At 48.4% G+C, this 27,200-nt stretch overlaps 2 protein-coding genes and 1 pseudogene across 7 annotated transcripts in view; all 3 read left to right on the forward strand.

The window, feature by feature from the left end:
- ETHE1 (ETHE1 persulfide dioxygenase) lies at positions 1-16,332 on the forward strand. Of its 2 annotated transcripts, XM_032614213.1 has the most exons (8): positions 1-140; positions 1,610-1,754; positions 1,918-2,066; positions 12,272-12,401; positions 14,078-14,167; positions 14,539-14,655; positions 14,884-14,943; positions 16,266-16,332. In XM_032614213.1, exons 1-7 carry the CDS (start codon positions 60-62, stop codon positions 14,934-14,936), a joined length of 765 nt encoding a protein of 254 aa, XP_032470104.1. In that variant the 5' UTR covers positions 1-59; the 3' UTR covers positions 14,937-14,943; positions 16,266-16,332. The 2 variants fall into 2 exon arrangements, with proteins under 2 accessions (XP_032470104.1, XP_032470103.1); XM_032614212.1 differs by lacking the exon at positions 16,266-16,332 and having other exon boundaries at positions 14,884-15,079.
- Positions 531-782, forward strand: LOC116744454 (annotated as a pseudogene).
- Positions 16,214-27,200, forward strand: part of PHLDB3 (pleckstrin homology like domain family B member 3) — a 19,902-nt gene continuing 8,915 nt past the window's right edge. For 2 of the 5 annotated variants that reach the window (XM_032614178.1, XM_032614176.1), the window contains exons 1-8: positions 16,365-17,164; positions 17,845-18,027; positions 18,251-18,388; positions 21,315-21,443; positions 21,692-21,850; positions 22,867-22,977; positions 23,139-23,222; positions 23,536-23,646. In XM_032614178.1, coding sequence (XP_032470069.1) covers positions 16,931-17,164; positions 17,845-18,027; positions 18,251-18,388; positions 21,315-21,443; positions 21,692-21,850; positions 22,867-22,977; positions 23,139-23,222; positions 23,536-23,646 — 1,149 coding nt within the window. In that variant the 5' untranslated portion in view covers positions 16,365-16,930. Of the gene's footprint in view, positions 16,333-16,364; positions 17,165-17,844; positions 18,028-18,250; positions 18,389-21,314; positions 21,444-21,691; positions 21,851-22,866; positions 22,978-23,138; positions 23,223-23,535; positions 23,647-27,200 lie in introns of those variants that run through there. The other 3 variants (XM_032614174.1, XM_032614175.1, XM_032614173.1) reach the window with 2 other exon arrangements.

The following is a 27,200-nucleotide window of genomic DNA, read 5'->3' on the forward strand; positions in this document are numbered from 1 at the left end:
TTCAACCTTGGGTGTGTTCGGCTTCCGCTGGCACCGCTCCGTCTCCTGCCTCGGGCGCGATGGCGGGGTCTGCACTGAGGGTCGCTGGGCGGCAGCTCAGTCAATACAGCGAGTCTGGAGCCCCCATCCTCCTACGGCAGGTTCGCAGTGGCTGGACCGGGGAGCGAGATTACTGGATCCTGGGTGGCGGCAGGGGCGGAACTCCCGGGTCCTTTAAATCCGGAGAGATACCCGGGCCCTGACGCCTGGGTCTTTGCGGAAAGGGGTGTAGGGCTAGACTCTTGCGTCCTTTAAAGGGGAGTGATCTGGGTTCCAGATCTGGGACCCCGATCTGGGCTTCGGGCTGGACTCTTGCTTCCGTTACGGAAGAGGATGACGGGGACCCAGGTTTGGGGATGGATGAAAGTTGGGACTCATTGGTTCCGACGGAGTAAGGTGCTGGGGTCCCAGACTCCTGACTCCGGGCAGGGGGATTCCTGTAATGGCTGCTAACTTGAAGGCGCTGTCACGTGGAACCTCTTAAGCCTCAGCATCCTGAACTGATAGAATTAAACAAATACCGCTTTCTTTGAAACCTTCAGCCTTTAAGAACCAGTCACCTCAAGATCTCAGCATCATGATCTTAGTTTCAACACAGTTGTTCCCAGTCCTCTTTTCATTGCTTTTGGTGCTGCCTGTTGTTGAAGCAGTAGAAGCCAGAGATGCAATCGCTCTCGTTCTCAGTATTACAGGCATTTATGCTTGTTTGGGTATATGCACAAAGGAGAAATGGACAGATGTGACTTTGAAGGACCTCCTGAATCAAACCTTGCCCTGAAAACCTTTGTGCTGTTGAGGTTCAGAACCCAGTTTTGGTGTCTGAAAGTTCCCAAGAAACAGTAAATAGGGTAGTTTCATAGTCTTGGTTTCCCTATAAATAGGAACAAATTGATATACTATATTAAATGGAAAACAAAACGTTTTCTTCACAACAAATAATGCACTGAAAAATGCCATCTGTAATTTGCATTTGCTAGTTAGAAAGAAGGTCAAAGAAGTGAGAAGGCTGAACTTTGCAAAAGTTATATTTCATAGTTTAAGAATTCTCAATAGGAAGAAGAAAACTCTTGCCCAGAATCCTAGGAAACTGCCACTGTTTAGTTATAATCACTGCCTCCTGCATCACTGAGGAGTCTTTTCTCCATATTTTTAATGGATTTTTGTTTCGTTATCTCCCAAGTTAATATTGTACCTAGATATTAAATACAGTTGGTCAAAAATTAAAATTTATCTCTTGGTGGGGGAAAAAGTTTAGAAAATGTATTCGTTGTACCTAACGTTGAAATGGAGAAAAGATTTAATGTAAAAAAATACTTTATAGTGACATTGAAATGGAGAAGAGATTTAATGTTTAACGAAAACAAAAAATTTTTTATATTAACGGGTAACATCTCCATGGTGAGAAGTACTATATTAAATATAAACCCATTAAGTAAAAAAAAAAGGGGGGGGGACAGGGGCTTCTGCTTCTGGATCTTAGGAAGAGAATGGAGTTGAGGCCTGGACTCCTGGGTCCACAGTAAGGGGGGGTCTGAATCTGTGCTCTCACTTGTCCCCACCCCCTTTCCAGATGTTTGAGCCTAAGAGCTGCACCTACACTTACCTCCTGGGTGACAGAGAGTCCAGAGAGGCCGTTCTGATCGACCCGGTTCTGGAGACAGCGCATCGGGATGCCCAGTTGGTCAAGGAACTGGGGCTACAGCTGCTGTATGCTGGTCCGTTTGGGGGCCGGGCTCCTGGGCCTGAGGGTGCGGGACTGTAGCGTGGAGTGGGAAGCTAGGACCGGGACTCCTGGGTCTGAGGGAGGAGGGGGCTGGGGGCTGGGAATCCTGCGTCCTCTCTGTGCCCTCCTGGACCTGGCTCTCCTCTCTCCCCCAGTGAATACCCACTGCCATGCGGACCACATTACCGGCTCCGGGCTGCTCCGGTCCCTACTCCCCGGCTGCCAGTCTGTCATCTCCCGCCTTAGTGGGGCCCAGGCTGACATGCACATCGAAGATGGAGACCCCATCCGCTTCGGGCGCTTCGTGAGTTGGATGCTGGGTCCCCGAGAGGGTGGTGGCCTGGAGTTTTTGGACTAAAGGGAAGAGGGGCTTGGGGGCCTGGACTCCTGATCCCTGAGTTTCTGTCTCAGGGAGAAGGGTGCCATAAACCCAGGTGAAAAACTGAGCCAAGAGGCTCTGGGCAGATGTGTCTCTGGCCCATCCCTTTAAGTCAACAACATCTATGGCGTTTCCTATAACCTTGGGGCAACTCCTTTGGCCTGGAGTCTCATAAAATTTGACTGGGAGCTGGAATTACAAGGTCATGGCTGAGGGAGAGACCCAGCCCTCTCTTCCCAGAGCCACCGTTGGAGGAAGGCGCATGCAGTTGCCCAGAGCCGGGACTAGGGTGAGGCAAGAGAGGAATCCAGGGCGCAACATTTAAGGGGGCGCTCATTCTCAGGGTGGTGCAAAGGCAGGGCTGGCACCTTCTAGTGGGCGCCTCCTTAAATGTTGCTCCCTATAGGAGCCTGCTTGCCTCACCCTAACCCCAGCCCTGCTATTGCCTCACACAGGAATGGTCTGAAGGTTCCTACCTCCTCTCCTTTCTTTGCCCCAAGCAGAACCAGCAGGTTTCTGGCCGGAAGTCCAACCCAGGGTAATACGATGGGTGAGGAGGGTGCTAGGGTTGCCCTCAGAGGGAGGGGAAACAGCTGGCAGGACGTTTTCCTGATCAAAGTTGCTAAAGACTTAGAGAGTTTGGCTGGCTTTGGGGACAGAATGTCACTTGGACTTGACCTCCAAGTTAGAGGGTTTTGCTAAATGAGGCCAGTTAAACTGAGTCAGATGGTTTGGGGAAATAAAGGCTGTGGGTGGGATCAGAGGATTTAGCTCCACTGGTTACAGCCTCTTTATTTCAAGCCTTTTTCTGGAAGCAGATAAAAAAGAAAATGCATTGTACATTTAGGTACACTGTACATAATAAGCAGGTGCTAACAAGCATTTCTTGGGTTGAGAAGCCTTAGAGGTGTTAGAAATGGTTGGAGTTTTGTGTCAAGAAGAGCCCTTTGTTAAACTGGATGAGTGATGTTGATTCACTGGATGAGTGAATCAACATGGAAGGGCTTAGCTGTGGAAGATTTAGCTTTAGTGCTTGGGTTATTTATTTATTTATTTTTGGCTGCCTTGGGTCGTTGGGTCTTCCTTGCTGCACGTGGGCTTTCTCTTGTTGCGTCGAGCGGGGGCTTCTCTTGTCGCGGAGCACAGGCTCTAGGTGTGTGGGCTTCAGTAGTTGCAGCACGTGGGTACGTGGGCTACTAACCACTAACCTACTTTCTGTCTCTATAGATCTGTCTATTCTGTACATTGCATAGAAATATGGTATCATACTATACGTGGTCTTTGTGACTGGCTTTTTTTTTTTTTTTTTTTTCGGCGGTACGCGGGCCTCTCACTGCTGTGGCCTCTCCCGTTGCGGAGCACAGGCTCCGGACGCGCAGGCTCAGCGGCCACGGCTCACGGGCGCAGCCGCTCCGCGGCATGTGGGATCTTCCCGGACCGGGGCTCGAACCCGCGTCCCCTGCATCGGCAGGCGGACTCTCAACCACTGCGCCACCAGGGAAGCCCTTTGTGACTGGCTTTTGCCACTGACCGTAATGTTTTCAAAGTTCATCCATGTTGTAACATGTATCAGTGTTTCATTTCTTTTTATTGCTGAATAATATTCCGTTGTATGGATAATCACATTTTATTTATTCATTCATCGGTGGATGGACATTTGAATTGCTTCCACTTTTGGCTCTTATGAATTATGCCACTATGAATATTCACGTGCAAGTTTTTGTGTGGATGTATGTTTTCATCTCTCTTGGGTATATACTTAGGATGGAATTACTGGATCATATGATAACTCTGTTTAACAATTTGAGGAACTGCCAAACTGCTCTCAAAAACTGTTATCCGGGGGCTTCCCTGGTGGTGCAGTGGTTGAGAGTCCGCCTGCCGCTACAAGGGACACGGGTTCGTGCCCCGGTCCGGGAAGATCCCACATGCCGCGGAGCGGCTGGGCCCGTGAGCCATGGCCGCTGAGCCTGCGCGTCCAGAGCCTGCGCTCCGCAATGGGAGAGGCCACAACAGTGAGAGGCCCGCGTACCGCAAAAAAAACAAAAAAAAACTGTTATCCAAAGTGGCTATACCATTTTATGTTCCCATAACCAGTTGTGTGAGGGTTCCAGTCCCTCTACATCCTTGTTACCACTTGTTATTATCTGTCTTTATGATTGTTCAGCATTTTGTTTGGTTTTCATCCGAGTTCTTTATAAACCTTTGGAGATGGGCACTTTTTTTCCCCTCTCATTTTCCTCCTCCCACTTAAAATTTTTGAATTGTAACATGCATATTATACAGTAAAAGGGGCATGTATTACACATGTACAGCTTGGTAAATTTTTTTTTTTTTTTTTGGTGGTACGCAGGCCTCTCACCGTTGTGGCCTCTCCCGTTGCGGAGCACAGGCTCCGGACGCGCAGGCTCAGCGGCCATGGCTCACGGGCCCAGCCGCTCCGCGGCATGCGGGATCCTCCCGGACCGGGGCACGAACCCGTGTCCCCTTCATCGGCAGGCGGACTCTCAACCACTGCGCCACCAGGGAAGCTCTCCAGCTTGGTAAATTTTAACATATGTCTAGACTTGAGTATCCACCACCCAGATCGAGATCCAGAACATGCCCATCGCCCCAGAACTCCTCCTTGTCCCTCTTCCTGGCCATTGACAGCCCCACCAAGAGACCGTTCTTCTGACTTACTTAATCATAGATTAGTTCTGCCTGTTCTGGACCTTATAAACAGAAACCAGTGTGTACTCTTATGTCTGCTTCTTTCACTCTACCTACTATTGTATATAATTGTAGTTCTTTCCTTTTTTGCTGTATAGCAGTGGTTGGCCAACTTTTTCTGTAAAGGACCAGATGGTAAATATTTTCAGTTTTGCAGGCCATATGGTCCCTGTTGTAACTACTTAATTTTCCTGTTGGTGTGAAAGCATCTACAGACAATGAATGCATGAATAAGCATGGCTGGGCTCCAGTAAAACTTTATTTATGGCCACTGAAAATTTAATTTCAATAATTTTCATGTGGCATGAAATGTCATTCTTATAAAAGCAGATAGCAGGCCAAATTTGGTGCACCGACCATAGTTTGCCAACCCCTGACGTAGAGCATTTCACTGTGTGAATTGATGACAATTATATCCATTCTCCTTTTGATGGTTGATTCTAGTCTGGGGCTATTATGAATAATGCTGCTCTGAAGATTCTTGTACAAATCTCTTGGTGGACATTACCCTCAATTCCAGGAGTGGGCTTGCCGAGTCTTAGAACTGACACATATTTAACTTTAGCAGAAACTGCCACACAGCTTTTTTTTTTTTAATATACAAATTTATTGATTTTATTTATTTATTTTTGGCTGTGTTGGGTCTTCGTTGCTGGGCGCGGGCTTTCTCTAGTTGCGGCGAGCGGGGGCTACTCTCCATTGCGGTGCACAGGCTTCTCATTGCAGTGGCTTCTCTTGTTGCGGAGCACGGGCTCTAGGCACGCGGGCTTCAGTAGTTGTGGCATGTGGGCTCCGTAGTTGTGGCTCGCGGGCTCTAGAGCACAGGCTCAGTAGTTGTGGCGCACGGGCTTAGTTGCTCCACGGCATGTGGGATCTTCCCGGACCAGGGCTCGAACCCGTGTCCCCTGCACTGGCAGGTGGATTCTTAACCACTGTACCACCAAGGAAGCCCCAAACAGCTTTTTGAACTGGTTTTACATTTTATATTCACAGTGAGCCAAGTTTGTATGGTTTCACTGTAGAATGGATTTACTGTTTTAATAAGCAACGATTGAGATTTGAGCATTCTAGCTCCCAAGAGGGTTGGCGGATTCCGAAAGTTAGTGTTGCCTGTTAAATACAGCGATATAGAGGGGGTGCTGCTCCCCAGGATTCCTTAAACCTCTTAAACATTATGGAGGGCCCTGAAAAGCTTTTGTTTACCTGGGTTCTATCAAGCAATATTTACTGTATTAGTTACATGTCAATTATATCTCAATTTTAAAAAGAAATGGGAAATTCCCTGGTGGTCCAGTGGTTAGGACTCTGTGCTTTCACTGTGGAGGGCCTGGGTTCAATCCCTGGTCAGGGAACTAAGATCCCACAAGCTGCGCGGTGAGGCTAAAAAAAAAAGAAATAAAAAATAAGTATTTAGATACGCAAAACATATTTACTGTATCACAAGTTGAAACGGAGACTTTTTTTTTTATTAATTTATTTTTTTACATCTTTATTGGAGTATAATTGCTTTACAATGGTGTGTTAGTTTCTGCTTTATAACAAAGTGAATCAGTTATACCTATACATATGTTCCCATATCTCATCCCTCTTGCGTCTCCCTCCCTCCCCCACTCCCTATCCCACCCCTCCAGGCGGTCACAAAGCGCCGAGCTGATCTCCCTGTGCTATGCGGCTGCTTCCCACTAGCTATCTATCTACCTTACGTTTGGTAGCGTATATATGTCCATGCCGCTCTCTCGCTTTGTCACAGCTTGCCCTTCGCCCTCCCCATATCCCCAAGTCCATTCTCTAGTAGGTCTGTGTCTTTATTCCTGTGAGACTTTTTTTAAAACACAAGAGTACACAAGCACACATTCCATCAGCTGTCAGAGCGATGACATCATCACGAGTCATGGAGCTTCTGGGAAAACTGCACTGAACTCTCAGGGGAGAATGAGAGTGAGAAAGGGCAAAAGACCTCTTCACACTATTATGAAAATTGTTTCGATCTTGCAGACCCTCAGGGTTCCCTCGACTACACCACTTGGAGAACCATTCTTTTTACAAGATCTTTGTCACATCTAACGACATAGACAATAATTCTTAAATAGTTCTGAAATCCAGCCCATGTTCAAATTTCTCCAAGTGCTTAGGAATCATTTTTACAGCTGCTTATATGAACCAGGACCCGATGGAGGTTCACACATGGCATTTGGCTGTTAGGTCTATTTAGTCTCTTTTAATCTAGAACAGTTTCATACCCTTTCTGCCCCATGACATTGACTTTTGAAGCTCCCAGCCTGTTGTCTTGCAGAATATCCCACTTTCTGGATGTGTCTGCTTGTTTCCTCCTGGTGTTACTTAACTTGTTCTTTGAAAACTTCTCTTTGCTGTTCACTGAAGTAGATTGCAGATATATCTGTATTGGATGATAATAATAATAAATAACTTAATAATAGTTAACAAATACTGAGTGTTTTGTTTCTCACTTAGCATTGTGAGAAAGTGCATTTTCTCAGCATGTATCTCACACAGTTTTCAGAATCAAATATCATTTCCTGGGAGCAGGGAGAGGTGGGACCCGTGGCTAGTGTTGGGGTGTGTGCCCCGTTTATGGAGGACACCCACTAGGGAATGTAGTCTGTCTACTGTAAAGGCTTTTTTTTTTTTTTTTAATTAGAAGCTGCAAATATACATTTTTGAAAACTCTTCCAAATGTTAAGGGGTAACAAATTCAGACTTTTCATAACTACTGAGCAGTCCAAACAAAACATTGCTATGGCTGAACCTGGTTCTTGAGCCTCCACTGTGTCTTTTCTGACAGATAGATCTAATTTTAAAACATTATTATTTTTATAATATAGCAATTATTGTGTTGGGCTTTTTTTTTTTTTTTTTTTTTTGGCTGCATCACGCAGCTCATGGGATCTTAGTTCCCTGACCAGGGATTGAACCTGGGCCTATGGCAGTGAGAGCTTGGAGTCCTAAGCACTGGACCGCCAGGGAATTCCCTGGGCATTTTTAAAATGCTTTACATACATGAAATAATTTAATCTTTATAATAGCCCTATGAAGTGGTGACAGTTATTATGCCCATTTTACAAATGAACAGAGAAGCCCAGAGAGGTGAAGTAACTTGCCCAAGGTCACACAGCTAGTAATAGCAGAGCCAAAATTAGAACCCATGTCACCCGGCTCCAGAGACTGCTCCTAACCACTAATCCATGTGCCCTCACCAAGAGAGAAATATTTTACCTCTGGATTCAGCACTGAAACCTCAGCTTCATGAAATACCACTTACCCTTCCTGTGTACCGGGCACACTGAGATTTCCCACTTTATCCCACTCCTCCCCACTCCACTCTTTATGTCTAGCCCACTTTTTTTTTTTTGCTCATGGTTACGTCCGTGAGAGTCATCCATATTGTCGCATATAGTTATAGTTTGTTCATTCTCATCCTGTGCCTCAGTTTCCTCATCTGTAGAACGGGGACAGGAGTGGTACTTACCTCATAAGGATGTGTGTGGCCTGAATGAGTTCCGTCATGTAAAGTGCTTAGAAGAGAGCCTGGTACAGGAAAAAGGGTAATGAGTGCCAGGCTTCTAAAGAGTAGGTAGATCGGACTGATGGGAGAAGAGGAAATTGCAGGGGCAAAGAGGTGTGGAGAAGTGTGCTATTTTCTGGAAATGACTCTGGGGTTCAGAGTAGCTGGGGAAAGAAGGATGTTATAGGACATGGGGCTGGAAAAGTGAGCAGGTACCAGAGCAGGGGCTGAGGAGCTGGAACTCTGCCCTGGGGGCAGTGGAAGCTGGGGAAGGGTTTTGAGCAGAGAGGGACAAAATTGGATCTGGGTGATAGAAAACCTCCCTCAGGGTCATGTAGGAGGTGGATTAGAGGCTGGTATGCCAGGGAGGATGCTGTCAGTTGGCCCAAGCAGGAGAGGCCTGAGATGGGCAGGATTATGGGGGTTGATAGAGGGTAAATTCTAGATATTCTAGAGAAGGGAAAGATAAACAGGGAGGCTGATAATCAGCAAAGCCACTTGAGACACAGACTCAGTCACTAAGGGCCTAGGGGATCTTGATCTATGTGGCAAGCTGGATTGTGTTCAATTGATATTAAAATTTTGTTCAATTTATACACATAAGACAATTATATATACCATATACCATTGACTCTTGAACAACCTAGGAAGTTAGGGGCACTGACCCTCCCCACATTCAAAAATTGGGGTATATTGGGCTTCCCTGGTGGCGCAGTGGTTGAGAGTCCGCCTGCCGCTGCAGGGGACGGGGGTTCGTGCCCCAGTCCGGGAAGATCCCATATGCCGCAGAGCGGCTGGGCCTGTGAGCCATGGCCGCTGAGCCTGCGCGTCCGGAGCCTGTGCTCCGCAATGGGAGAGGCCACAACAGTGAGAGGCCCGCATACCACACACACACAAAAAATTGTGGTTTATCTTCCAGTTGGTCCTTCTATCTGCGGTTCCTCTGCATCCACAGATTCACCAAACCAGATCGTGTAGTACAGTAGTATTTACTACTGAAAAAAATCTGTCTATATGTCGACTTGCACAGTTCAAACCTGTGTTACTCAAAGGTCAACTGTATATACTCTAACTACTGGTTGTTTACAACTGACGTCCTTCTGATTGGCCAATACCCATGCCATAACTATGGTTAAATATTTTGAACATTACTCCTGAATATCCATCCCCCTTTTTAGTTCAAAAGACTCCCATGCTTTTTGTTTAAAAAAAAAAATTCAGAGAGTATGGAAACATACAAAATAAAAAGTGAAAGATCATCCCTCTACTACAAAAAGGTAATGTTAATTTTGGGGGCCAGGGGATGTGATTTTTCCCACAAGATTTTGCAAGATTTGTGATTTTGCTTTGCACTTGTTTTGCATTGCCCATATATTTCTATTGTAGATGAGTTAGGAAGCTGTTTGGCAGAAAGTAACGGAAAAACCCATACAGTGGCTTAAATAAATAGTTCATTTTTCTCCTATAACAGGAAATTTGGAAGAATGTAGCTATTCTCTTCGATTTGGCAGCACCATCATTTGTGGGATTCTCTTGGCTTTTTTTTCTTCATGGTTGCAAGATGGCTGCTGCAGCTCCAGCCATCACACCTTGTGTTCAGAGCCAGATGAAGTGGAAAGGGCAGGTGCCAGTCCCTTTTATCAGGAAGGGAAAAGCTTTCCCAGAAATCCTCAGGAGACTTATTGAGATCTCATTGGCCAGAGGACTGTGCCAGAGGCCACCCAAGCTGTCAGGGAGGCTGGGAAAGTGCTTGGCGGGGCACACTGATGCCCCAGACCAAATTGGAGATCTGTGAGTGGGGAAGGTTAGAATGGATATTGGGTGTCGAAACAGAGTCTGCACATGGTGTCCTTCAACAATTAGCAGATGACTGACCTGGACGAGGATGCTAATTGGTGGGAGGGGCCTCTATTAGGAGAGGAGGAGTGATATGTGAGTGGGAACTAATCTTTTAAGTGATTGTTAGATCATTGGGATAAAAATTTTTCTGACAGTTGCTTCCCTGAACTGAGCATGGGAATTTAGATAATCGGGGTTCCCTGGATGGTGTTTTTGTGTTCATGTGTCAGGGGTTCTTAACCGCAGAGTCTTTTTTTATATATATATAAATTTATTTATTATTTATTTATTTATGGCTGCATTGGGTCTTTGTTGCTGCTGCAGGGGGTTTTCTCTAGTTGCGGCCAGCGGGGGCTGCTCTTCGTTGTGGAGCGCGGACTTCTCACTGCGGTGGCTTCTCTTATTGTGGAGCACAGGCTCTAGACGTGGGCTTCAGTAGTTGTGGCACGCGGGCTCAGTAGTTGTGGCTTGCGGCCTCCAGAGCGCAGGCTCAGTAGTTGTGGCACACAGGCTTAGTTGCTCCATGGCATGTGGGAATTTTTCCAGACCAGGGCTCGAACCCGTGTCCCCTGCATTGGCAGGCGGATTCTTAACCTCTGCGCCACCAGGGAAACCCGACCACAGAGTCTTAGAAGTGACTTTGAGGAGTCAGAAAGTATGTGCATTTACGATGTTGCTAGACGCTGCTAAGCTGTCCTCTAAAATGGCTATACTGAGTTGTACTCACATCCCAGGGGATGAAAGGGTTTGCCTCAAGCACCCTAAGCAACTCTGACAACTGCCAATCTGTTAGGTGAAAAATAGGGCTTTTAGATATCTCCTTCCCTTCCTTTCTTTTAAGGAAGATCAAACATCTTATCAGATGTTTTTTGACTATTTGTTCCCTCTACCATGAATTGCCTGGTTTTTTCTTTTGCCCATTTTTCTTTGGGGGTTCTTATTGATACTTAGGGGCTGTTTATATATTATGACTATTCACACTTTTTAATACTCTCTTATACATGTGCTAATGTTGTCTCTGAGTTTTTTCGTCTTGTCACTCTGATTTTTGTCTTTTTCTGTAATGAAGTTAAACTATGTGGTCACATCTGTTCCTGTTTTTCCTTGTGGCCTCTGAATTTCCTATCATGCTTAGAAAAACCATTTCTACCTCAAGATTTTATATATATAAATATATATGTATTTATAGATATATATATTCTTCTATATTTCCTTCTAGAATTTTTTGGGTTTTCTATGTTTAGATCTTTCGTTTATCGTGAATCTTGTGTTTTATTTTTTATTATAAAATGACATGTTTTAAAAATACATAAATAAATAAAATGACACGTTTACTGTAAAAAAAAGATAATACAGGAAAAGCCTAAAGAAAAAAAATATTTTGAGTTAATGAGTAAATTTTTTTTTAAGAGATGACATTGTATAAGTTGCTTTGTAACCTGTTTTTTGCACTTACGGGATAGCAAATATCCTTTCCTGCCATTAAATGTTTGTGTATAGCATCATCGAATTTTATTTCATTGACAATTTGAAAGGACTGTTTAGTATTCCATATTTATACTAGTGTGCTTATCTTTTTCTTACTGATTTATACGATCTGTTTGTACATAAAGTACACTGACTACTAGGTGGTCTATTTGTGTTACAAATATATTTTGCCACCATGTTGATTCCCTTTAAGTTTTGTTTACGATGTTGTTGCCATTCAGAAACATCAAGTGTATTTAAATTCAAACCATTGATCTTTCCCTTAATGATTTATGACTTTTGGGATGGATGTTCTTCTCTAACCAGAGATCATGTATTTATTTGTATTTTTGTTGTTGTCACTGTTTTATGATTTTATTTTCTTGCTTTAAGTTTTTAATTTTGGGGGAGTTTACTCTGGAGTGAGGTTTAAGTCCGGGATCTAACTTCAGTATTTTTTTTATCAAAAAGAGGTTATCTAGATGTGACCCTGGGATGGGATGGGGTGGGGAGCTTCTGAGGCCAGTTTCACCATGAGAGTAAAGCCACAGCCTTATTGGTGACTCTTTGTACTCTCCTTCTCTTCCAGGCCTTAGAGACCCGGGCCAGCCCGGGCCACACCCCAGGCTGTGTCACCTTCGTCTTGGATGACCACAGCATGGCCTTCACTGGAGATACCCTGCTTATCCGAGGGTGTGGGCGGACAGACTTCCAGCAAGGTCACAGGCCCCTTTCCCCAGCCCGAGATCTTAGTATGGTTATGTGGGTGCCAGGGTTTTAAGTGTCAGCTGCAAGAATGAATGGATGGATGAATGTTAGACTTTTAGGGGGTCAGGATTAGATTCAAGGAGTTTAGTGCCGGAGTGGAGGAGAGTTGGGTTCAGAGGTTAGTGGTTGGGGGACAGTTAGAGTCAAGAGTGTGTGTTAGTTATCTATTGCTGTAAAGCAAATCACCCCAGAACTTAGTGGCTTAAAACAATGATTAACATCATCTCACACAGGTTTTGAGAGTTAGGACTCTGGGAGAAGCTTAACTGGATGGTTCTTGCTCAGGATCTTATGTGAGGTTGCAACCAAGCTGCTGGCCAGGGCTGACTGAAGGCTTGACTGGGGCTGGAGGATCCACTTCCAAGGTGGCTCACTGACGTGGCCAGTGAGCTCTTGCTGGTTGTTGGCAGGAGGCCTCAGTTCCTCACAATGCAGACTTCTCCATAGGGCTGCTTGAGTGTCTTCATGACATGGCAGCTGGATTGTCCCAGAGGGAACAATCAGAGAGACAGACAGACAGAAGACCTAATTTTTTTTTTTTTTAATGAGCTTGTCTCAGAAGTTAAACTCTGTTAGTTCTGCCATATCCTATTTATTAAATGCAAGTCACTTAGTCCAGACCACTAAGTCAAGGCAAGGGGAATTATGTGTCACATTTTCAAGAGAAGAGTTTAAAAGTGTTCATGGGCATATTTTTAACCCCCCATAAGGGGTTTAGCTGGTGCAGGGAGGGATGTGGAGTTTGATTCAGGGGTTTAGCTGCTGGGGGAAGTTAGATTTGGCAATTTAGCTGCTAGAAGGTTGCTAGATTCAGTGGTTTAATTGCTAGGAGGTGGTGTTACATTTGGGGTTTAGCTGCTGGGGGCAATTAGATTAAGGGGTTTCGCTGTGGGAAGGGTGTTTATTTTCACAATATCAGGGTATGAGATTTGAGTATGTGTGTGAATGTGAGGTGGACACTAGATTGGGAGGATTTAGCTGCCTTGCAGGAGGCCAGCAAGGCTGGACGAGAGAGAAGAGACAGAGCCACAGCGAGCTGAGCTGGCCATGGGTAACCAGATCCCCAGGCTGCCTCTTTCTTCCTCTTTCCTTATCTCTCCATCTTGGTCTCTATCTTTTTCTCTCTGAGGCTCCTAATCTTCCATTTATCCATCCCCAACACAGTCATGAGATCGAAAGATTTAGGCTGAAAGGAAAGGTGGCAGAACGTTCCAGAGAGGTTTGTCCCTGTCCCAACTTAGGACTCAGAGCTTCTTGTCAGAACCATGGCTCTATCCTCCTCTTTGGCCTAATGTCTTCAGTTTCTTATCTTCCCATCCACTTTCCCTGCCCAGAATCCTTTCTTGGCATCCCCAGAGTGAGGGAATTTGGTGCTTCAGGGTCATATCCTAACCTTGTTTACAGTCATGCTGGATTCTCACCACTTCCCAATTCTTTGCATATGCTGTTCCACCTGCCTAGAATGCCCTTCCCTCTCCTTCTCTACCCAATCAAAGGACTACTGGCAGAAAATGAGGGAGACGGTTTAGCTACAGTGATTTTTATCCTCTCCTTTTCCTGAAGGGAAGGGATTTGGGAGTTCCTCTCATCCTGTTGCTCCACTGACCTCTGAGTTTTCCCTCCCCAGGCTGTGCTAAGACCTTGTATCACTCAGTTCATGAAAAGATCTTCACACTTCCAGGAGACTGTCTGATCTACCCTGCTCATGATTACCATGGTGAGGGCTTCCTGGAGGAGGTGTGGGATTTACATAACTTACTATTTGAGAGGGAGCACCAAACTGCTGTGGCTTGCAGACTACAATTCCCAGGAACTCCTCTGGCCAAAAAGATCAAGTGCTTAGGTGTACTGAGTGTGGATGTAGAAACTACAATGCCTAGAATCTAGAAGGCATAGGCTTTCCTGGGACTTCCTTATAGAACTTAGGGAACTGTGGGAAACTACATTTCCCATAGTGCCCATTGAGGTGGGAAAGCAATCTGTTAGTCCTGAGCCAGAAAGGCACCCTGAGGCCTCCTGGGAAATGTAGTTCTGGGAGGCCCAAGGCACTGGACGGCTCAACATTCCTCCCCCTCTCTTGGCCACTAGGACTCACAGTATCCACTGTGGAGGAGGAGCGGACTCTAAACCCTCGGCTCACCCTCAGCTGTGAGGAGTTTGTCAAGGTCATGAGCAAACTGAACTTGCCCAAACCTCAGCAGATAGGTGAGCAGTTGCGGGGGAGGAGGGTGCTGAGGTCTGGATTCCTGGGTCTGAGGGAGAAGGTGCTGGGGATCTGGGCTCCTGGGTCTGAGGGATGGACGGGCCTCCGGGCCAGAACTCTAGTTTCCCAAAGAAGGACTATTAGGATTTCTGGGTCCCCAGTGGGGGCATAGAGAGAGCGGGAGGGTCTGCCTGGGCCCCTTGGTTTCACCCTTAGCTTCTTCCTTTCAGACTTTGCTGTTCCAGCTAACATGCGCTGTGGGATCCAGACACCCCCTTCCTGACTCTCAGGTGCTCATATCCAGTTAATAATGCACTAGGTGGGGTGAGGGGCGCAGTGCCATCACCAGAGCCTCTCTTATCTTCCCCTCCCTTACCAGACTCTCAAGCTTCTTAAATAAAAAAAATATATATATATTTTTCCCTCTGAATCTGACTTCTGTTTTCTGGGGGACCCAATGGGTTTCTGGGCTGAGATGCCTGTGGTTAGTTGTGGTCCCTGGATAGGCCAGGGAGCAAGGCCGCGTAAAGGTCCTGGGAGCCTGGAAGGAGATTTTCTAACTCATAAGATAGAAGCAAACAGATATCTGGGGCAGGGTTCCTCAGCTCCTTGGATTAGAACAGTCTTAAGTTAAACTACTTGCCCCATGAGACCCAGAATAAGGTACTTCACTTCTCCAAGCCTCAGTTTCCTCATTTGTAAAATGGGAATAATAGTAATAATAATTGGGTGTTGTGATGATCCAATGAGTCCATATGTATGAAGTGCTTGGTACACTGCCTGCACAGCAGACTTCCTATCAGTGTTCACTATTACTGTTACTATCATTTGAAATGAGCTCTGAGGCACTTCCTGGCTTGAGCGACAGGATGCCTAATGGTAAAGACCATGGACTTTCGAGAGAACAAATATGGTGTTAACATTAACATGTGTAGACTTCGCGGACACTTGTCCCCCTCAGCCTCAGTTTCCTAACTATAAAATGGAGATAGTAATCCCTTTCTCTACTGTAGGCCGCTGTAAGGATGAAATAAATTAATGCGTGTAAAATGTTTATACTTTATACACATAGCTCCTGATATCCAGTGCTCCTTTCTCACATACCAGTTATTTTCCTGTTTTGGCCCAGAGAGGAAAGGGTCTGGCTGAGACCTTTAACCTCTGCCCTCCACCCATAGCAAAGTGGTGGTGGTGGGAACATACTTCCCCCTGTCTCTGGGCGGGTCTCTGACTCAGCTCAGGGCACCCCCCCTCCCCTTGCCCAGCTCCCCAAACCGGTCGGGGCCCTTCTAAAGGGCTCATTAGAGGGGAGAGGCCCCTATCTCCATTCCTCTCTTCCTTTCAGGATTCCCAGGGTCTGGACATTATACATAGGTGACCAAGGCGCCTGGCCCTCCAGGGGGGAGGAATGGGGGCGCTGGAGGCAGAGTTGGGGGGTCGTCATGCTGGGCTTTCCGAGGGTGGGGCCGGGATGGCCGGATGCCGCGGCAGCGGGCGGGGCAAGCTGGTCGCTCCCTCCTCCCTCGAGAGCTGTTGGACCTGTTGTCCCCATCCACTTCCGGGCTGCTGGGAATGGGGACAGAGCAGCCTCTCTCTCCTCCCTCTTCCCCAGCCACCTGTCTAGTGGGCAGAAACTGCAGCGCCGGAGCGCAGAAGGGAGCGCGCCGAAGCCTGAGCCGGTGAGGGGGCCGGGGCTTGGGTGGTGGAGGGGGCTGGAGTTCTGGAATCTAGCTCCAGGAGGAGCCGAGGATTCAAGGCCCCTGGTTCGTCCAGAGGGAGACCAGGAGCCCCGACTCCTGGATCCCTCGGTGAGGCGGCAGGGGGCCCGCTCCCTTGCACAGTGGGGTCGGAGCTGAGATTACTGGGCTCCAGAGAGGACGCGGCGGAACCCGACTCCTGAGTCCGCGAAGGAGAAGGTGTTGGGGTCCCTCTAAAGTGGTCCAAGGGATTGTGCGGGGCTGCTGGGAGAGTACAAGACTCGACACCTGGATAGCAGGGAGAGGCCGGTAGGGGGCGGACTAGGACCCCGGACTCAAATTCTGGTCAAGCCTCCGGGGGAGTGACGCCCTAGGAGCCATCGAACCCCGCCCCTAGAAACTCCAGGCCGCGCCTCAGGAATGCTCAGTCGCCTCCTTTGAACTCTTAGGCCCCGCCTCTGGAGCGCTCTCCAGAGCTTTCGGGCAGGGCCTTGAGCCCTCCTGGGCCCCGCCCCCACGCTACCGGGCCACGCCTCCCGAACTCCAGGCTCCGCCCACCCGACAGGAGTCCGCAGAGGCCATGGGGACACGGAGCAGCCCGGACGAGGGGACCCCGCCTTCCGCGGTCCCCGAGTGCGACGCGGAGTACCGATCTCAAGGGGCCGCCCAGCCCCGGGAGCTCCCCGAGGACTCCCGCGATCAGGAGGTGCCCGAGGCCCCAGCAGAGCTTCCGAGCGGCCAAGGGGCTGAGCAGCAGACGGAAGAAGAGGAAGAAGTGGGAGAAGGCAGCAGCACGGAGAGCAGCCGCGATGCGGTGAGGGACCCGGAGGGCGAGGGCCACGGGGGGACCCAGAGAGACAGACCCAAACGGGTGACAGAGACACAGAGAGACAGGTATAGAAAGACCAGATAGACAGAGACCCAGAGACAGGGAGACTGAGAGACAGACCCAAAAGAGTTAGAGACACTGAAAGACCAGAGACAGAGACTCAGAGAGATGGGGATAGAGACACAGACAGAAACTCAGAAACAAAGATGCTCAGAGAAACAGAAAGAGAGACAGAGAAACCTTGAGAGACGGAGATACTCCAAGGGAGAAAGAGAAATAGCGATTCAAGAGACGGAAGACAGATACTGGGTCAGGAAGATGAAGCCCAGATAAAAGGGGGAAAGACTCAAGGAGACCCGGGGGGAGAGAAAGAGATGCAGGACCTTCGGAGACGTGACGCCAAGAGTATGGGAACTGGATAAAGAAAAAGAAACACCATCCTAGTGTCGGCTCTGTGCCCTGGGCACTGCGAGCCCCTGGGCCACCTCCCGGGGCCAAGCGATCCCTGGACCTGCACCTTCCCCTCCTTGAATTAAAAGAACTTGGTGGTAGAGTTAAACGCCGACTCAGACCGCCTGAGGGGATGTTCGGGATGGAGAACAGACCTATTTAGTGACTGCAGGGGGCGAGTCCTCCCCAATTGACCACGCCCTCTTCAACCGCAGGTGGAGACTTCGCCTTCCGTTCAGATCTCGGCCACGCCACCCGCAGCCTCTCAGGCTGGGGAAGGGGTGCGAGAGGCGGCGCGGCGGCTTAGAGCCCAGCAGTTGGAGGCACTGACTCGCGTGGCTTTGTTGGAGCAGCGAGTGAGGGAGCTACAGCGTCAGAGGAAGGAACTGAGGATCCAGGTGAGGCTGCAGACCTCTTGGGAATTCTGCCCCCAACTATTGGGGAACCCCACAGGGCCAGACTCCCGGTCCTTTCCAACTGCGGGAGCCCAGCTCCATCCTCTCTCCGAATCCAGGCGTTCAGATTCACAGGTCCCTCGTTCAAACCCAGGCATCCGAGCCCCCAGCCCCCTCCTACTCAGACCCAGGCCTCTGGGTTCCAGGCCTTGTATTCTCTCTGCAGATGGAGGTGGAGGTGACCCTGCTTCGGGGTGAACTGGCTGGGGAGCGAGTGGCCGTATGGCGCAAGGAGGAGCACCTCTGGGAGCTGCTGGGGCAGCAGGTGGACTCAGAAAAGGGCGTCCAAGAGCAGCGGGAACAGGTCTGTTTGCCCTGCTGGGTCTTCCTCCTCAGTTTTCTTCCTTGTTGGACAGACATTCCTTGTGGTGCTTCTGGGCCCTGGGCCCTGAGGTTATCCCCATTCCCCAAACGGGGATCCTTGGACTGGGGGCAGGGCACAGGGAGTGGGCCTATGCCTCTTCCTGTTTCCCTCCTCCCTCCTTGTTCATGACTTTAGGGCCTGACTCACTGGTTCATCTTCCTTTGCCCCATCTCTCTCTGCTCTTTAAATGTCATATTGTGAAAAACATCAAACCAACAAAGATAGAGGAGTCAGACGGGCTGCCAGGTGGCGTGCTCCCCAGCTTCAGCAGGGATTAATCCTCCATTCCTGTTTCCTATCCCCCAATTGGCTTCCCTGTCCCTAGTTTTGAAAGCCAATCCCAGACATCATATTGCCTGTACATGCTTTAGTTCTTATCTTATAGATAAGAACTCCTTTTAAAAAACATTATCCCCATATCATTGTCACACCTGAAGAATTAATAAGTTCTTAATACCGTCTCATTTCCAGTCAGTTTTCATGGGTCCGAGGTTGTCTCAAAAACAGCTCACAGTTGGCTGTTTGAATCTGGTCCCCCAAAGGCCAGTATATTGTAGTTGGTGAAATGCCTTGTGTGTATTGTTTCACATCTAATGGTCCCTGCTTACTGTACTATTTGTTGGAGAAACCAAGTCTTCTGTTCCATGGTCAGTGTGTGACCGGTTGCATGCCTGGGGTGTCCTTTATCTCATTTCTCTTCCTGGAAGTGGGTGGTTGGTTAGATGTAGAGGCTGGGTCAAATTCAGAGGTGCTGTAGTGCTTCCTGTGTGCTGGGTCAGGGGGACATTGTCTCTGGTCCTCCAGACCTCAGTGAGGTCAGTCTGATCCCTTCGTAATAGTTATTTACCTAAAGGCTTTAACATCCATTGGTGGTCATTGCTTGGACCAGCTGGCACTATAGGTTGGAAAATGGTAACTTTGTAATTCTATCAAACTCTCTCTTTGCCCTTATATATTGGAATTTCCTGGGGCTGGGTCCTCAGTCTTCATTTACTTCAAAGAGCCTATATTTCTCCCAGCCCTGATTTCTCTCTCAAAATGTAGACCTACGTGTCCCACTTCCTAGGATACTGGTTCCTAGATGCTCCTTCCTCCCCCAGGACCTGGGATTCCAGACCCCAACCCCTCCTCCCTCTAACCCAGGAGTCCAGGCCCCCAGCCCCTCCTCCCTCAGACTCAGGAGTCTGGCCCCTTCTCATTCACCTTATCCAAAGCTGACCTCAGCAACTCCCTTTTCCACACTGTCCCAGTCTCACTGTCCCTTTGGCCACCAGGTCAGAGTCCTGAGCCTCGCTCTGCGTGCCTCCTTATCTCTCACCCAAGCCTGTCAGTCACCATGTCCTGTTCTTTGTGCTCCCTGAACCTCTCTTTCTAATCTGTCTCCTTTACATCTGCACTGCTCAGACCTTACCTCACTCATTGCTTGGAGGACTCATGAAGGAGCTGGTCTCAGCCCCTCAAGCCTATCTCCCAGAGGGATGATTCCACACCTAGATCCTTTCAATCCTTCTATGACTCCCCATTGCCCCAGGATAAGGGCTCCTCAGCCTGGTGGGCCAAACCGAATGTGAGCTGCACCTTGCCTGCCTTTCCACTGTCATGTCCCACCTGTGCTCCCCATCTCTTCCCTCTACCCCACCTTCTCCCTTCTTGACCAGAGTTTGTCCCTACACTTCCTGTACTTTTCAACTTCCATTCATTTGCTCCATGCTGTTCCCCTCTATCCAAAATGCCCTTCCAGCCCCCTCTGTCTCTACCAGTCTAAATACTCCCTGTTTTTTTTTTTTTCCGGCCACGCCACACAGCATGTGGGATTTTAGTTCCCTGACCGGGGGTCGAACCCATGCCCCCTGCAATGAAGCATGGGGCCCTAACCACTGAACCGCCAGGGAATTCCCAAATACTCCCTGTTTTTTTGAGACTCACCTTAAAATCCTCACATCCAGGAAGCCTAGGATTACCCCAGTAGAAATTGCTCCCCGCGTTCTGGGTTCCCACAGTCTCTGTGTTTCACTGCCCTGATTGTCCCAGACTGTAACTGGCTGTGTCCCCTGCTGGAGCACAGGGCCCAGGTCAGACCCCCTTCTGGGTCCCCAGTATCAATCACCCAGCCTGGATATATTTTGCATTCATTCCCTCATTCATTTTTTTTAACTTATTTAATTGAAATATAGTTGACTTACAATGTTGTGTTAATTTCTGCTGTACAGCGAAGTGATTCAGTTATACGTATATATATACATTCTTCATCATATTCTTTTCCATTATGGTTTATCACAGTATATTGAATATAGTTCTTTGCGCTATATAGTAGGACCTTGTTGTTTATCGATTCTGTGTATAATAGTTTGCATCTGCTAACTCCAACTCCCAATCTATCCCTCCCCCATCTCCAGCCCTGGCAACCACAAGTCTGTTCTCTATGTCTGTGAGTCTGTTTCTGTTTCGTAGATTAGTTCATTTGTGTCATATTTTAGATTCCACATATAAGTGACATCATATGGTATTTGTCTTTCTCTTTCTGACTTACTTCACTTTGTATGATAATCTCTAGGTCCATTCGTGTTGCTGCAAATGGTGTTATTTCATTTTTTTAATGGCTGAGTAATATTCCATTGTGTATATATACACCACATCTTCTTTATCCATTCATCTGTCCCCTCATTCATTTCTTAAACAGCTGTTTACTTGACACCTGCCCTGGGTGGGCCTGTGTAAGTGTGAACCAGTCAGACAGGGTCCCTGCCCTCATAGAGCCAACACCCCAGACAGGGAGGGATTTGAGATCTGGCTGCCCTGGCCCCCGCTGGCCTCTGTTTCCCTCCCTGTGCTCAGGCTGAGGCTAAGAGCCTGGTTGTTCATTCAGGAACAGAGGCATCTGAGCCAGGAGCGGGATCGTGTGGAGGGTCTTCGCCAGAGACTCCGGGAGGCCCAGGGGCAGCTCGACTTGCAGCCGGAAGACCAGCGTGAGCGGCTTCTGCAGGGAGTGCAGGAGGTGAGGGTCCACTGGACCCACTCAGGGACCCGGTGTCCAGGCCACTCAGGACCCAGACATCCAGGCCCTCAGTCCTCTGCTTCCCCACCTACCTAGTAGCTCGGGCTCCAGCTCCCTAACCCCCAGGACTCTAGAATCTGGATCCTCAGCCCCCTCCTCCCTCATTGCCCAGGATTCCCGGCCCCAGCCCACTACCCTCCTGGTTCCTAGGGGTCCAGGCCTCCAGCCTTTTTGTGTTTCCCCCACAGATGAAGGAACAGCTGGATGTGGCCCAGCATGCCTATGAGGACCTGGAATTCCAGCAGCTGGAGCGGGAGAGCCAGTGGGAGGAGGATCGAGACAGTCCCAGGGCCCGGGCACTAGACCCCAAGGTCCTGGAACTCCAGGCCAGCGTGGCACAGCACAGGGTGAGTCGGGCCGGGCTAGCCCTGCCTCCCTCGCCGTTGCCCTCTGTCTCCTCCACTCCCTTCTCTGTCTCCTCCTCTCCCTTCTCTGTCCTCGTGTCTTCCCTGCGTCACGTACTTCAAAATAGTAATGCCAGTTGCATCTACCATGTGCTGGGCACGGTCCGAAATGTTTCATGAATATTGAGTCATTGAATCCTTACAACAATCCTGGGAGACACATCTTAATATTTTTTCCCACTTTATAAGTGAAGAAACTCAAGGTCAAGGTGCTCAAGTAATCTCTTCCAAGGTCACTTAGTTCATAAAGGACAGAGCTGGGATCTGAACCCACTAGATCTTCGCCTCTAGGCTCCCCGCCTCTCAAGCCCTCATCCCAAATGATGCTCTCACTAGTCCTTTCTGGGGGCTTCACATTCAAGGGTCTGACAAGTCCCAACGGAAAAAGCAACATTTTGACTGTATTTAATACAAAGGTTCAAAAAAAAAAAAATACAAAGGTTCCCAGGGTTTTGGATTAGAAAGTTCTAATGTGGGTCTCCTTTTGCCGCCTCTATTTCTGCATCTTTTTCCTGTCACTGTCTCTTTTCCCATTTCTGTCTCACGGCTTCTGTCTGTTTCTGTTCTGTTTCTGTCTTGTCTCTGCATCTCTGTCTTTTGGGGTCTGTCTTGGTTCTTTTCTGTATCTCTTCTGGTTTGTCTCTGTCTTTCCCTTTCTTTCTCTCTCTGTTCTTGGCAACGGTGACTTTCTCTGGGTCTCCGTCTTCCTCGGTCTCTGGATTTTGGATCCTCCATCCCTCCAACTCAACTTCAAGTCTCTCTGGACCCTCCTAAAGGGGAGGAGGACACCACGGAGGTTAACTCTAAGTCCCCCACCCCCTCCCAGGCACCCAGATGCCAGGGTCTCTGTTATGGGGTGGAACAAGCCCCAAGCTCTCAAGGAGGACCTGATTCTGTGGGAACCAGCCTGGGGATCCTGGGGCAGCTGAGTAACCAGGGCTCTGGGGGGTGCCCTGCAGCGCCGGATCCAGGTCTTGGAGGAGCAGCTCAAGTCACTGGGGGAGCAGATGGCAGCTGAGAGCCGGGGGCTGAGCCAGAAGAAGGAGGAGGCCCTTCAGGCCCTGACCCAGGTAAGTTCACCCCAGGCACCTGTCCTACTTGCCTCACTTCCCCCTAGGGCGTCCCATTGCCTCCCTGCACCCCAGGTGTCTCCTGGCATCAGGGAGAGCTGCTGGGATGGCCCTTTCCGACCCTGAGGCGTGGCAGCCCTTGATGTCTTGCTGTCCCCTAGGAACGGAGCAGACTTCTCAAGCTTAATTGCCTTCAGGGAACCCCTGGCGAGGACTTCTCTGAGCCCAGCCAGGCCCTCACCAAGGTATGGGGATTTCATGCACCTGTCAGCCCCCTCCTCCCTCAGACCCAGGAGTCCAGGCCCCCTGCCCCCTTCTCCCTTGGGATCCACGATTCTCAACCCCTAATCCCTTTTCCCCCTGGGACGCAGGAGGTCCAGCCTCCAGGTTCTTCAGGGAACCAGCCATCTCTGCCCATAGTCCTCCCTCACCGAGACCACATTTCAGCTCTCTTGGGACCTTGAGCCTTTGTTTGTCCATCCAAGAAATGGGCTGGCTCTGGAGGCATGGGCCAGAGCATCCTTCCAGTGGCCAGCCACCCCACCTGTTCTCCTACAGCTCCTGTTCACCCAAAAGACAGATCGCCAGTTGCTGGTTCTCCAGGACCCCACTGCTCACGCTGACGCCACCACCTCTTCCTGCCTCTTCTCCGTTCACAGCTCCCTCCAGGTGCCCCCCCAATGCCTCATCACCCCGGGTCTCACTGGTAACTGTGGCTTTCTCTGCGGTGGGCCTGGGGGAGAGGGAAGGCTGATCAAGTGGTATTAATGTTTATCAGCCTCCAGCTTTATTATTCGTTTTCTTTCTTCTGCCTAACACCCCACCCCTCTCCTGGAGAAATGGGACTGTGCCTACCCAGGTGTAAATTTTAAAAGCCACCCAACAGGGCATATTGATAAGAAGGCCTCCTCCCCCCACCCCACTGGCCCCTGACTCCCTCCCCAAAAGCAGGGCAGCTACTTGTTTCTTGAATATCCTTTCTTCCAGATCTTAAAGCCGGGGATCCCAGCTTATTAATGGGTTAAAACATTTATTGAGTATGTTGCTACCAACTTTTAATTAATTTATTTATTTATTTCGGCTGCACCGGGTCTTAGTTGCAGCCTGCGGGATCTTTGTTGCAGAATGTGGGATCTTTTTTAGTTGTGGCATGCGGACTGTTAGTTGCGGCATGTGGGATCTAGTTCCCCGACCAGGGATGGAACCTGGGCCCGCAGCTTTGGGAGTGTGGAGTGTCACCCACTGGACCACCAAGGAAGTCCAGCTACCAACTTTTAAAATGAAATAGAGTAGACAGTGGCAGAGTGCTACGTGTGAGGTAGGGGTGAATAGTCAACGAAAAGAGTTTTGTTTCAGTCGTGTGGATAGGGGGCCAGCGCTTAGAAATTGGGAGCTCTTGTTCTATCATGTAAATTTTTTTTTCAGAAACATGTCTATTAGCTACTAGTTGGCTTTTCTTTTCTAGCTTAAGACTCTGTCGTGGAGATTGTTTTCCACTGATACATTTAGAGCTGCCGCTTCCTTTTCAATGGCTCTGTAATAATGATATAAACAATAACCACCATAATGACAGTTAACATTTGTGGAGTCTTCATAGCGTGCCAGGCACTGTTCTAAATGCCTCACGTGGATTCACTCATTTAGTCTTTGCCACAACCCTACAAGTTGGGTTCTTCTTTCCATTTTGTAGATGAAGAAACTGAGGCAGAAAGGGGAAGTTTCTTAACCAGCTAGCATGCGGCAGAGCTGGGATTTGAACCCAGGCACTCTGTTTTCACAGCCTGTGCCCTGAACCACTCTGAGCTTCTGTGTGGCACACAGTTCTACGTGGAGGCACTGAGCCAGCCCTCCCTCTGAGGAGAGTGACTGGAGTTGTTTTGCAGTTTAAGCAATGCTGTTATGAAGATCCATGTATGTGTGTCTTTGTACCCACAATAATAATAACAAATTAATATCAATTATTATCTAATTAATGTTGTCTGTTATAATATTTAATTGTTTCTATTGTCTAATATAATATGCGACATTATCTTACTAATTAATATTAACAATATTCATATTAATTTTAAGAGCTTAACGTAGGCCAGGATCTGCTCAAAGCTATCTTACGCCTTCGAGCCACATGAAGTTGCTATTATTTGGAGGTGAGAAACAGTCAAATACTGACAGTTTGAAGTGCTTCAACCTAATATATATTATATTATTGTATACTAGTATTATATAATTATTGTTTCATGGATATACAATTCAATAATATACATTACATGTTCATGAAATTTTATGTATATATAATTTTATTTTTTGCTCAGAAGAACCTGCAGAAGTAGGTCCTGTTATTATCTGGGTAAAGGGTTAGCAGAGCTTTTGTAACTTTCTAGCTGGAAGCTTGATAAAGGTGGATTGTCAGCTGTGTTGCCAGGCAACGTGACTTAGGGTAAATATGACCCTTATAAGTAAATTGCATATCTATAAATACTTGGTGGGAAGCTGGGTCCATTCCTATAGAGGTGTTACCTGAGTCATTGGCTCCTGTGTACATGGAACTTCTAAGGCCAGGTGGACCCTATACCCACCGGCGTGGATCCCGTACCCACCTTGCACCTGGGTGTCACCTGGGGGCCAGACACTGACCCCTGGACGCTGGTGGCCGTGCTGGGCACTCTTTTATGTGTTTTGCATGAGGTCACTCGTTGAATCCTTGCATCAGCCATGGCAGGGCAGCGGGACGTTACTCACTTTACAGAGGGGGAATCTCCCTGAGAAGAGCCGTGACTTACCAAAGCCACACACCCAGCTAAGCAGCAGAGCTTAGGTTTGAAGCCAGGCTGCCTGTTTCCACAGCCTGTGCCTTTCGGGAGATGAGGATTTCTCAGGGATCCTTCAGAGCCTAAGTGGGTGACTGGTTAGCACCAGCTCAGAGGGAGCGACCGGGGACCTCGGGATACACGAGGAGTCCAGGGTGTGTTTATTTACTCAGCCAGATAAACCGTAAACAAGTGGATAAATGAATGCAGGGATTAACAAATGACTCCTCCTTGCCCTTTCCTCTCTCTCCCTCCAAGTCCTATTAAATCCTTCTCAAATTCTATACCTTCTTGCCAGGATCATGTGATGACTAAGAGTACCTTGGGTTCCAGTACCTGTTCTGCCACTTCCTAGCTGGCTGACCTTAGATACAGCTCTGTGCCTCAATTACTTAGCTGCAAAATGGGAATGATGACAGCATTCATTGGTTAATGCATTAAAACTCTTAGTGTGATTGATGCCTGGCACATAGCAGGTGCTCAGTAACGTGGGCACCAGTTACTCTGATTAGAGTTATATCGATTGGTATTATTATAATTATCATCATTCTTATTCCACCCACTCCCACCCTCATCTCTGGTTTTAGTGACCCTATACCAGCCTCCTCACTGGTTTTCTCTATTTTAGTTTTTGTCTCCCAATAATTTATTCCCCAAACAACAGCCAGAGTGATCTTCAGCCCTCCTACTTCAGCTCTTCCCACCAAAAGCCTTCCATGATTCCCCCAGTCTCCTCACCATGGCCCACAAGTCCCTGTGTGGTCTGACCCCTGCCCACCTCTCACCATCCCCCTCCCCGTACTGACCGCTCAGCTGTAGGAGCACTGACCCACCAGCACTCCATACTTGTTCCTGCCTCAGGGCCTTTGCACTTGCTGATCCTGCCACCTGGAACACCCTTCCCCTCAGTCTCCCCTGGCCAACTTTTTTTTTTTTGGCCGCCACAGGGCTTGTGAGATCTTAGTTCCCTGACTAGGGATCGAACCCAGGCCCTTGGCAATGAAAGCCCGGAGTCCTAACCGCTGGACTCTCAGGGAGTTTCCCCTGGCCAGCTCTTATCTTTTGGGCCTTAGGTCCAGTGTTCAGAAGGCTGTTCCTGGTCTTCCAGTTGGAAGGTGATCCTTTTTTATATCACCCTTTTATAACACACTCTTCGCTCATAGCAATTTCTGATGATACACTTATTTGTACGATGGCTCATTCAGTTCCTACAATGTCAGCGCCATGGAGACAAGGCTTGGGTCTCTCTGACCCACCTTTTCCCTCAGTGCCAACAATCTAAAGTCTCTCAGCTGGGGAGTGCTGGGAATATCAGTTGAAGGAAGGAAAGAGTGAAGAACCACAGGAACTTGGGACTCGGTTTCCTCTTTGTGAAGCAGAGCGAAACTTTCCCGACTCCCAGGGCTTTTATAAGCTTAA

This window comes from Phocoena sinus, chromosome 19, assembly GCF_008692025.1.
Source record: "Phocoena sinus isolate mPhoSin1 chromosome 19, mPhoSin1.pri, whole genome shotgun sequence".
Classification (NCBI taxonomy): Eukaryota; Metazoa; Chordata; class Mammalia; order Artiodactyla; family Phocoenidae; genus Phocoena; species Phocoena sinus.